This window comes from Schistocerca nitens, chromosome 2, assembly GCF_023898315.1.
Source record: "Schistocerca nitens isolate TAMUIC-IGC-003100 chromosome 2, iqSchNite1.1, whole genome shotgun sequence".
Classification (NCBI taxonomy): Eukaryota; Metazoa; Arthropoda; class Insecta; order Orthoptera; family Acrididae; genus Schistocerca; species Schistocerca nitens.
This window is the reverse complement of record NC_064615.1, coordinates 651246609-651258681: the sequence shown is the minus strand read 5'-3', so window position 1 is coordinate 651258681 and position 12073 is coordinate 651246609. Positions and strand designations below refer to the sequence as shown.

Here is a 12073-nt window from a genome sequence, read left to right as displayed (position 1 = left end):
ATTTCAGCTTTTCTTTTAAATTACATTTTCTTTCCATCTCATGAACAGTGTGACCACAAATACATTCATGGCATTTTTGTGAAGGGGGTGGGAGTGGAAGTTTGATAGAGAGTTGTACTCCAATAAAAAGTTTTATTTGCTGAGTGGAGTTATGTATTGTGATGCACTGACTAGGGTAATATAATCCCCACCTCTTGTGAAATCGTTGCTGTGAAAACAGGCTGACTTGTAGGTAGTGTAGCCGTTCTTTATCCCATATAGCTATCCTCTTTTTCTCTCCACTGACCAAAGGAAAAGTTACTATGTTCTTCCCTCCAAATCAAAAATTGTCCCTCTTTAGGGAATTGGTTTATTTACCAGTACTTAGCATATAGAATCAGCTATTTTTTGCAGCTGGAAACCAACCAACCTAATCTGTCTTTGAAGTTATAGCTGTAAAATGTAATTATTTGGGCTTCAATTTCACTGTAAAACATCTTTCTGGCTCTGATATGGAGCTGTTAGATTTGCATTTAGCCACAATACTAGATTCTACTAGGGCTATATTAATTTATTTTTTGTTCATATTCTACTGAAGGGCTTTGAATGTGGTAAGGTGTTGCCCATTCAAGAATAATGAATGAAAATAATTTTACACTGCTTGTGTTGATTTCTGAAGCAGTGTCAGTTACTACACATGTTTGTAGAACTCTTTAAGTGCATACTCGTTCCACTCCCACCATACCTTAAGTACTATATTGTAATTATACTGGAGTGCCTCATGTAGTTATTTTGTAGAAAAAGCTGCATTAAATCATGTTCAGTGTTTTCATAGATAATATTTCTCCCAAATTTTGCATTATACTTGTTTAATGCATATAACATATCTTGTATTACAGGTCATTCCCCACCTCCACTTAATTTTCACAAAGATGAAAGAACCCACCGCCAGTATATAAAACTGAAGAAGAAGCTTGAACAGAAACAGTTAAGAACTGAAAATTTTATTGTTGGTTCATCTCAGGTGACACCACCTGCTTCACCTAGAAAAGGTAAATTTGAAAAACTGAAGGGTTCTGTATTGATTAAGAAGTTTGGCTATAGCAAAAATGTAATAACATTGTGTTTTGTTACTTGACTTGTTGAGATTCACAGTTTCCGATCAAGCAGATGGATTACATATTACAAAGCTCCAGACAGAAATCCAAATAATCATCTGAAAAGTATAGAAATGTTATTGAAATTTCATTCAGAAAGCTATGGTTACATATACTGGAACAAAAAATTTCATTTTTAGTTCAAAGGCAACCAAAAGTCAAACTTATAATTCAGCTTATAAAATTTTCACAAATAAATACTAATGTACAATATGTTTTTCAGAATTATTACTTTTGTTCTGTATGCAATGTATGTTTTCGTTGTGGAGTCGACATGGTGTCACATAATTTCAGAATATGTTTCATTCATTTTACTTTTAATCATAGTTAAATTCTATAGCTTCCCTTTCATTAACACTTCCTCTGTGCATCACAGATGATTTTTCTCTGCATCCAGTAATGTCTGACTTCCTTTGCAGAATTAGTGAATGGTATGAGAAGAAGCAAGGAAAGGGGCATGAGCAGTGTTGGCACATCAGAAGATGGGGAAGAAAGCAGCAGTGTACAGGATGATGATGATGATTTTCATGTCATTTCTGAAATTTTATCTACTGTCAAACCTCCCCAGGTGAGATGTTTGTATGCTTGATTAAATCTATTTTTTAATGTATATTTCAGTTTCTCTGTGTATTACTTTGATTTTTCCTAGCTGGCTGCTGTTTTTTCTGTAATTTTTCATTCTGATGTGTAGGTAGCTGAACTGAACTCTCGTAGTGCCTTAATGCAATGGTCACCCCCTGAGAGGCTTGCTGATAGTGGACTGGAAGGGAAGACTGAGTTTGACATTTCAGAGTCAGATCTTCGTTATGAAGTGCTTTTGAGTGACAAAGCAAAAGAAGGGAAATACAAGATGATTTACAGTGGACCATCACTTTCGTGCAGGTAAATGCTAAATTTACCAAAAAGTGATATAATTTGTTTGTCATAACTAACTGTTTTTAATTGTGCTGTGACAGAATATGGTTGCACTTAAAATTTCAAGGCTGTGGTTAATCGTTTCTAAACTCTCGTGAAGATTGTTTGATCATCATCTCATTGTTGGTATTGTCACGGAGCTTTTTTTTAGATGTCATTATAGTTATTAAAATTATTTTACTTTGTAAATAAATGCAATTTTTATAAAATTTAAAATGAGTGTCACATTTTTTGTCTAGTCAGTTTTTGTAGAGAACAGTGAAATCAATTAATTTATAATGGATATGAGTAACTTAATAATCTGACAGCAGTTACAAAATTTATTTGAGACATATATTTAACAGAAAACATTATGAAAAGCTTATATAGCTACCCACCATATAGCAGAGATTTTGAGCCACAGATAGACACAACAAAAATACTGTCAAACAAGTAAGCTTTAAGCCAAAGGTCAGGAGGAGGCTGGGGCGGGGATCGTGAGGGATAGAAGGGTTGGGGTAGGGGCAGTAGAGTGCTGCTCGTGGGAGTGTATAGGGCCGAGGTGAAGAAAGACGGTAAAGTAGGGAGGTTGGAAGGGGGGGGGGGGATGTTGGTGGTGAGGGGAGGAAGGAGAAGACTGTGAGTGCCTGGGTGTAATAGAGGGCTTTGTAATGCTGGAGGGGGAACATAGTATGAAATAAGTGGGTGATGGACAATGAATAACAAAGATCGAGGTCAGGAGCGTTATGGGAATGTAGGATATATTGCAGAGAGAGTTCCCACTTTCACCATTCAGAATAGCTGATGTTGGTAGGAAGGATCCAAGTGGCATCGGTTGTGAAGCAGTCATTAAAATGAAGAACATTTTGTTGGGCAGAGTGCTCAGCAACTGGGTGGTCAAGCTGTTTCTTGGCGACATTTTGTCAGTGGCCATTCATGCGGACAGACAGCTTGATGGTTGTCATGCCCATTTAGAATGCAGCACAGTCGTTGCAGCTTAGCTTGTAGATTATGACTGGTTTCGCAGGTAGCTCTTCCTTTGACGGAATTGGTGATGTTTGCCACCAGATGGTGTTGCATCTAGGACTATTACAGGGATACAAGTGATGAGGCAAGGGGTTTGGGAGCGGGGTTTGTGTGGGGATGGATGAGGATATTGTGTAGGTTCGTTGGGAGGCGGAATACCACTATGGAAGGGGTGGAAAGAGTATTGGGTAGGACATTCCTCATTTCAGACCATGACAAGATCCAGTCGAAACCCTGACAGGGAATGTGATTCAGTTGCTCCAGTCCTGGGTGGTACTGAGTCACGAAGGGAATGCTCCTCTGTGGGTGAATGGTGGGACTTAATGATGTAAGAATGTGTCACCGCATACTCCAAAACACCCAGTCTAAAAATGATAACATTTCAAATATGCCATGCACCTATGACATGACACAGCACAGTTACAGTATGGGTTAAAGCAGAAGAGTGGTATTGAACGCTCGAGTTGACCTACATTTGGCACACATTTTCTGATACATAAATGGAGTAATATTTATGTGACACTAAACAAGTCTAATGTTAATATTGTTTTGCTTTATTTTAGACTGCCCTTTTAGTAAGATATGCAGAGACTGTAGGACAAAGTAGGGATAGAAGGATCCAACAGCCTTAACATTGATCCTATGATCCAGCATCCTATAGCATGCTCAAATAAAGGCATATCATGAAAATGGCTTTTGCTGAACTTAGTCTTCAAATTAGCATTTATGCCAGCTGTTTGCTCAGTGATTCATATATAATAGTATTTACAGGCACAATTTCATAAGTGTTTAGCATAAGATCTATCAGAATACAATTGTTCTTAAACAGGATTCAAGATCTACGACCTGGGACAGAGTACTCTGTATGTGTGGCAGTCAGTCTGGATGATCTGAAAGGATCAGTATCTATTCCTACAACTTTCCGCACGCCACCTTGTGAACCAGAACAGCCTCTCCCTCCAAAACTGATCAGCAGATCTCGCACCTCTCTTTTGCTCAGGTAAGTTTTTTGAAAGACTTTGTATTGATGATTTTCAGTATGATCAAAAATTTTGTAATATGCTTATATATGCTTGCAGTTTGTGCTCTTAATTTCAGATGCCAGAACGTGTTCATGTCATTTTTCTTGCCAGTGAAGTAGGATTATAATAGAGCTATTGCTACACCCTTTAACTGTGTATATATGCTGTACAATTGTGATATGGCCAACATATTCTCTACTTCCCCAAATTACAATCCGTTTCATTGTAATTTGTTCATGCATTGTATTTTTACTCAACTATGCATACGCTTCGTTTAAATTTTGAAAGAACTGGAAAGCAGTCAAAATAATAACTGGTTGAAACACACACAACTTGCACTCATTTTATTTCATGAGCAGTTCAAGTTATTGAAATAACATTTTTGGCAAATTATTGTATAGAGAGAAGCATACGATTTATTGCACAAGTAATCCTCTTAACTTTAGTAACATCTTAGACATTGTATTAAGTGTGATTTATTTTAAAAGCATTTGCAATCTCTATAAAAGAAAGGGTACAATGAGAAAATCATTGTTAGCGTTGGCTTTGAAACTTTTTGCAAAATTGTCAGAAATGTGCTAAAGAATAAAGGTAGGGCAGTATGTCTGATTTTGCAGTATTAAGTTCACCAAAATTGGGCTCTCATGCTAGGCTCTGTCATTATATACAGCATGAAGTTAGGCCTATCCTACTAAGATTAAAGCTTTCTTCTTGGCTCAACTTAGTGTGACATAGAGGCAGAGTCAGGTACGATTGTCATAAACAGAACTTATGCTAATTTCAAGCGTATTAGAAGGGGCTTAGAAAGACTATTTCAAATGTGTGTACATACTCATGTTACCTGCTCCCACAAAGTAGCCCCTGAGCAAAAACTGTTGCCCATCCAAACTGTGCTTCTGAGATACAGTTTCCATCATCTCTGAAACCAGACTGCACAACTCTTTTAGCAGTCTGGTCTTAACTAACAAAATTGTGACAGAGCTTAAAATTATTAAAGAACACCTTTACCATTTGCAATCAGAAAAATACAATTTCTGTAACAATGAAACCACATTACATAATTCCATGATTAACTTTCTTTTAAACACACAGCCAGCATGGGCTTATTTGTTGCAGCTTACATTTAATAGTTCAATGTATGATCGCCAATAATAGTTTTTCTGTTTTAGATGGAGTCCAACAGGAGACAATGGTTCTCATATTACACACTATATTTTAGAATATGATGAAGGAAAAGGTGGTGGTTTCGTAGAAGCATACAAAAACCGGGGAAAACAGCACAATATGCTTAAACTTCAGCCTTCGACGTGCTACAGGTTCAGATTAGCTGCTGTAAATGAATATGGCAAAGGGTAAGATTACAGCAGTTTCAAATTGTTACTAAGTGGAATGTTGATGTTTCAAACACGAATTAATTCTTGGTGGTTGGAAGTGCAACTTTCTAAGCATTTATTATTATTATAATTATTGCGATCATCATCATTATTTTGCTGTGAGACACTTCAGTGTAGCAGTTTGAGGGGGGGGGGGGATGTTTTGATACCTGGACTGTACTGCCTTATTTATGACACAGCAAACCATTGCCCTGTGTCCTTTACGGAATGCTTAGTGTAATCCACTTTGATTTGTGTTCTACAGGCTCATCATTATCTTTCCTTGTTGTGAGATGAGTGAAGATAGTAATCCTGGTCCATCGTAACATCAATGCAGGCTGTAAGTCCTGCGAGAAGGGGTTGGCGTGGGGCTGTTTTCCTGCACAGTTCCTCTCCCCTTGGCCAGGCTCATTTGTTTACACATGCAGCCAACTGCCACATTTATTTATAAACAAAAGAATAAAATTTGGGTGTTTTGGGAAATTAAATGTGAACATTTTTGCATTATTCGCTTTAACAATGTGTTGGGAGAAAAAATAGGTGAAGCATCTTCGATATTTTCATACCTGGATGTCTTTCAATATCTTTCTCTGTCTCTCGTATTTAAAAAGATATAGACACACCATTACTGTTAAAATACTGGAGTATTTGCAGTATCAAACAATGGAAAATCGAGGATGGAACATAACAATATTGTAAGGATATTGCTACACACCATATAGCGGAGATGCTGAGCCACAGGTAGGACACACACACACACACACACACACACACACACACACACACACACACACAGTCTGCTGGCTTCAGAGACTGTGGTCATATGTGTGAGAAGGCCGTGTTCGCTTTCTGACAGTTTTTTTGTTGTGCCTATCTGCGACTCAGCATCTCCGCTATATTCTGAGCAGCAACTATCCTTTTCATAATATTGGATTACGCTGGAAGATTTACTACTTCCAAACTATAACTTGCTAACTTGCAAGGAGTGGGGAAAATGCTGATGCAGATTATAAGTTCGGCCTCCTTGTACTGTAAGCATGCAGTACAGGTAACGCAAGCCTGTGTTCTGAGCGTCCACAATCTCCTGATAACTGGCTTTCTTTTCCGAACTGGACTAAAAGCTAACACTGTGATGGGCTGGCAACTGCATCATCACTGTTTTTGAAACAAATCACAATAAAAATAGTGCAACGGAACACAGACAACAGCATAGCTCAGTGACAAAGCAGACAACAGTGCAGTTGACAGCAGTTTATAGTTCATTGTGCAGTTGGCAACAAACACCTGCAAATCACTATAGTATGAAGTCTCCTTACTGCTACTGATCAGAACTGGAAAGTCCACATGCCAGATTATAGTTCCCATATAGTACTTGTTGTTTATTATTGTTTTATTTAATATTTATTTATTTATCACACTGGAAGTAAATTGGAGAAATTGAAGAATTGGTCACTTCTAATCACAGTCTGTTGTGACTTTTTAAAATTGTTGTTATATTTGTCAATTTTTTTGCTCTTTTAGGAAGAGAATAAGTTATTTAATTTTATCCCAGGTTTCTGTACTCACGTTTGCTCATTTAATTTTTTGGAGTTCTCCAATGATGAAACCAGAGGATCTTCCGCAATTTGAGAGAGATTGGTCCTCTTGGATTTTTTGAAGTTTTTTTTATAATTTGTGCAACTTCTGTTAGTGTCAAAATATTCCTGTTATAACTGCTTCTAGTTTTGTCCCAGGTTCTAATTTTATTTTAGTAACAAAACCGCTGCTATGCTACTCTGTTCAGTTTTGAAAATAGACCTTCCTAGATGTGGAGAATGTAAATTTTGTACTGCCTGGCTTGCAAAGACTGAAAAAATTAGTGAAAGTGAATTATTTTGCAGTGTGTGTTCTTGCCCTATTAATTTTGAGACAACAAGTTTTCTGGCAGTTTGTAACCAATCACATTCAACAACACATTCGAAATTAAATCACATCAGTTGTGTTTAGAACTTTCAGATCAGACACAACCTGCAAGTTTGGTACATGTGCCAACATAACAGATAGATACACTACTGCTGAATTGATTTGGACAGTGGAGTCAGTTATTCCTAATTACTTTATGGATTTGTCAAATGATATTTGTAAAGTTTTTAAGATGATGATTCCTGTCAGCATTCCTCAACATATTGCGTTTCAGCATAAGAAACATACTTCATTACTGATGGGCTGGCTCCATGTATCTGGAACATGTTAGAAGAAGCAAGTTCATTGTATTACCCACTGAGTTTTGATGAAACTAAGAATGTTAAAGATAAAAGAATTAATAAAAGCAATCATTATAAGAATTTCTTTATAACCAAAGCAGATGGTGAAATGAAATGTTACCTTAGAAATTATGTGAAGCACTTTCTGAAGCCAACTTGTCCCTAAAGAAATGCATTATGCTAGGATCAGATGGACCTAACATCAGTAAAGTGTTTAGGGATTTAGATAGTGACGTCCAGGAAACTTGTGGCAGACAACTTATAAACATCTGAACTCGCATCATTCATACAATGCATAATGCCTATTTAAAGACTTTGTAATGTTTAGGAGAAGAAGCATCCGAATTTGTGGTCAGTGTGTACCATTATTTTGACTGTTGACATGTTCTCTGGGAAACATTAGAAGGAATTTTGTCTAAGTTTTAACATTCCTCATCACAAATGTTTGAGGCATATAGCCACAAGATGACTTGCTGCTGCCCAGTCCAGATTCTCCAATGCCATTGTGAATACTTAAAAACTTCAGTGAAAGCAGAATGTCCTTCCATAATTCTATGTGCAGAACTAGTTTATAAATTCAGACATTGTTTTCAAAGCCAAACACCTTGATTTGCAAGTTGCACACAGAAATAGAACATATACTTCAAACCTTTTTTGCTCATGGTCTGATAGATTCTGCTTTGAGGAAACATGAGTGTGTTTTTGAAGTTCTTTATAATGAACTTTTTACATTGGACAATCTGTATCCTGATGAACAACTACTCATTAGCGGGCAAGTAACTAAAGAGTTTAGTAAAATGTAAGAATGTGAGAAGTTTTGGTTAGTAAAGTTGGCCCAAGGACATTACATTGCAGCTTGCAGACTAGATGGAAAACACATGCTTATCAAGTGCTCCACTGAAAGTTTTAGGTTTTTAGACCTCAAAGAAAAAATACAGAGCAGAAGCTACAGACACATCCTAAAGATCATAATAATGATGTCTTTTGATGCCAGGCAGGATTCTAGGACTATTGTAAGGCTCTACAGTTTGGAAAAGATAACCCAGCTTTAGATAACAAAGGTTTTGACAATTAGTGGCAGCAACATATCTCAAAGAGAGACTCATCATCCGCAGAGTTAAAATATCCAGATGTTTCAAAACAAGTGAAAGCTTCTTTTAATTGTCCTGTAGAAACGCAGGCTTAGAGAGAAAATATTGTGCCTTGAAGTGCATAAGGCAGTGATGCCCGAAAGTTTTTTTAACAGATGGCTTGGGAAACTAGCCCCATTTTCTGTTTGTGCCATTCGAATCACAGCTCGTTACTTGTGGACAGCAAGCACATGCAAATTCTACTGCTTATAAGGAAGAATGTTAAAGGAAAATAAAACTGGACTTAGAAGAAAAGCAAAAAGTGGAATAAAACTAAAGTTATCCTGAAAAGGGAATTAAGAAGGCGAAAAACAATAAAATATCAATTGACGGTGTCGGGTGCTCCAAAAGAAAAGAAAAATGAAAATTAACTATCTAAAAGAAGCATGAGATGAACTTCTCTCTCGCAAGCTTCAGCTGCTCGTGTACAAATCTTTCAGTAGAAGGAAGAGTGACGGAAAGGGATGTGCAGACCACTTAGAAAAATATTAGGAAAACTAAAATGTAGTATGGTTATGAACTGTAGATTAAAACTGAAGAAACTGCAAAAAGGTGGGAATTTAAGGAGATGGGACCTAGATAAACTGAAAGAACCAGAGGTTGTAGAGAGTTTCAGGGAGAGCATAAGGGAACAATTGATAGGAATGGTGGAAAGAAATACAGTAGAAGAAGAATGGGTAGCTCTGTGGGAGGAAGTAGTGAAGGCAGCAGAGGATCGAGTAGGTAAAAAGACAAGGGCTAGCAGAAATCCTTAGGTAACAGAAGAAATACTGAATTTAATTGATGAAAGGAGGAAATACAAAAATGCAGTAAATGAAGCAGGCAAAAAGGAATACAAACGTCTCAAAAATGAGATCGACAGGAAGTGCAAAATGGCTAAGCAAGGATGGCTAGAGGACAAATGTAAGGATTTAGAGACTTATCTCACTAGGCGTAAGGTAGATACTGTCTACTGGTAAATTAAAGAGACCTTTAGAGAAAAGAGAACCACTTGCATGAATATCAAGAGCTCTGATGGAAACCCAATACTAAGCAAAGAAGGAAAAGCAGAAAGGTGGAAGGAGTATATAGAGGGTCTATACAAGGGTGATGTACTTGAGGATAATATTATGGAAACGGAAGAGAATGCATATGAAGATGAGATGGGAGATACAATACCGCGTGAAGACTTTGACAGAACACTGAAAGACCTAAGTCGAAACAAGGCCCCGGGAGTAGACAACATTCCATTAGAACTACTGACGGCCTTGGAAGAGCCAGTCCTGACAAAACTCTACCATGTGGTGAGCAAGATGTGATGTTATTCAATCTGTATATTGAGCAAGCAGTGAAGGAAACGAAAGAAAAATTCGGAGTAGGTATTAAAATCCATGGAGGAGAAATAAAAACGTGGAGGTTCGCCAATGATGTAATTCTGTCAGAGACAGCAAAGGACTTGGAAGAGCAGTTGAAGGGAATGGACAGTGTCTTGAAAGGAGGATATGAGATGAACATCAACAAAAGCAAAACGAGGATAATGGAATGTAGTCAAATTAAATCGGGTGATGCTGAGGGTATTAGATTAGGAAATGAGACACTTAAAGTAGTAAAGGAGTTTTGCTATTTGGGAGCAAAATAACTGATAATGGTCGAAGTAGAGAGGATATAAAATGTAGACTGGCAATGGCAAGGAAAGCGTTTCTGAAGAAGAGAAATTTGTTAACATCGAGTATAGATTTAAGTGTCAGGAAGTCGTTTCTGAAGGTATTTGTATGGAGTGTAGCCATGCATGGAAGTGAAACATGGACGATAACCAGTTTGGACAAGAAGAGAATAGAAGCTTTTGAAATGTGGTGCTACAGAAGAATGCTGAAGATTAGATGGGTAGATCACATAACTAATGAGAAGGTATTGAATAGAATTGGGGAGAAGAGGAGTTTGTGGCACAACTTGACAAGAAGAAGGGACCGGTTGGTAAGACATTTTCTGAGGCATCAAGGGATCACAAATTTAGCATTGGAGGACAGCATGGAGGGTAAAAATCATAAAGGGAGGCCAAGAGATGAATACACTAAGCAGATTCAGAAGGATGTAGGTTGCAGTAAGTACTGGGAGATGAAGAAGCTTGCACAGGATAGGGTAGCATGGAGAGCTGCATCAAACCAGTCTCAGGACTGAAGACCACAACAACAACAGCAGTATGTAGTTCATTTTTTACCAAGGTTTCTATAAGAAACAGTGAGCCAAAAATATTTTTTTTAATCATTCCAATATTTCAGTTGTAAAATATCATTAGCTGTAAAATGTGATGTAGATTTTGTTTGTGAATTAAGATTAGAATATCAAATTACCAATACTGAATTACCAATGCACCAGTAAATATTAATAAATCTATAAAGGAAAAAAAATGGCCATACACCATCCACAATCCTAACAGAGAAATATATTATAGTCTTGACTAGCCATTTTGTTAGGGCATTGTAAATAATAATAATAATAATAATAATAATAATAATAATAATAATAATAATAATAATAATTGGAGTAGTGAAATGGAGTAACACAGACCTAGAAGCACTCAATACACTTACACGATCACAATGCCATAAATATAGAATACATCACATACATTCAGCAACAGAAAGATTCACATTAAGCAGAAAGGAAGGAGGAAGGGGATTTATCGATATAAAAAACCTACATTATGGACAGGTAGACAATTTAAGAAAATTCTTTATAGAACGAGCAGAAACTAGCAAAATACACAAAGCAATCACTCATATCAATACATCGACTACACCACTACAATTTCATAACCACCTCTACAACCCGTTAGACCACATAACATCAACAGATACGAAGAAAGTAAATTGGAAAAAGAAAACACTTCATGGCAAGCACCCGTATCATCTAACACAGCCACACATCGATCAAGACGCATCCAACACATGGCTAAGAAAAGGCAATATATACAGTGAGACAGAAGGATTCATGATTGCAATACAGGATCAAACAATAAACACCAGGTATTACAGCAAGCATATTATTAAAGATCCCAATACCACAACAGATAAATGCAGACTTTGTAAACAACAAATAGAAACAGTAGATCACATCACAAGCGGATGTACAATACTAGCAAATACAGAATACCCCAGAAGACATGACAATGTCGCAAAAATAATACATCAACAGCTTGCCTTACAACATAAACTTATAAAACAACACGTTCCTACATACAAGTATGCACCACAAAATGTACTGGAGAAT

The 12073-nt window shown here is 37.0% G+C and overlaps 1 protein-coding gene across 1 annotated transcript in view; it reads left to right on the top strand.

Annotated features, from left to right (window-relative positions):
• LOC126236770 (fibronectin type-III domain-containing protein 3A) overlaps positions 1-12073 on the top strand; it is a 330311-nt gene that overhangs the window by 264245 nt on the left and 53993 nt on the right. Inside the window, exons 5-9 of the mRNA XM_049946340.1 lie at positions 879-1031; positions 1556-1704; positions 1828-2018; positions 3886-4056; positions 5248-5430. Of these exons, the coding sequence (XP_049802297.1) occupies positions 879-1031; positions 1556-1704; positions 1828-2018; positions 3886-4056; positions 5248-5430 (847 nt within the window). The remainder of the gene's footprint in view (positions 1-878; positions 1032-1555; positions 1705-1827; positions 2019-3885; positions 4057-5247; positions 5431-12073) is intronic.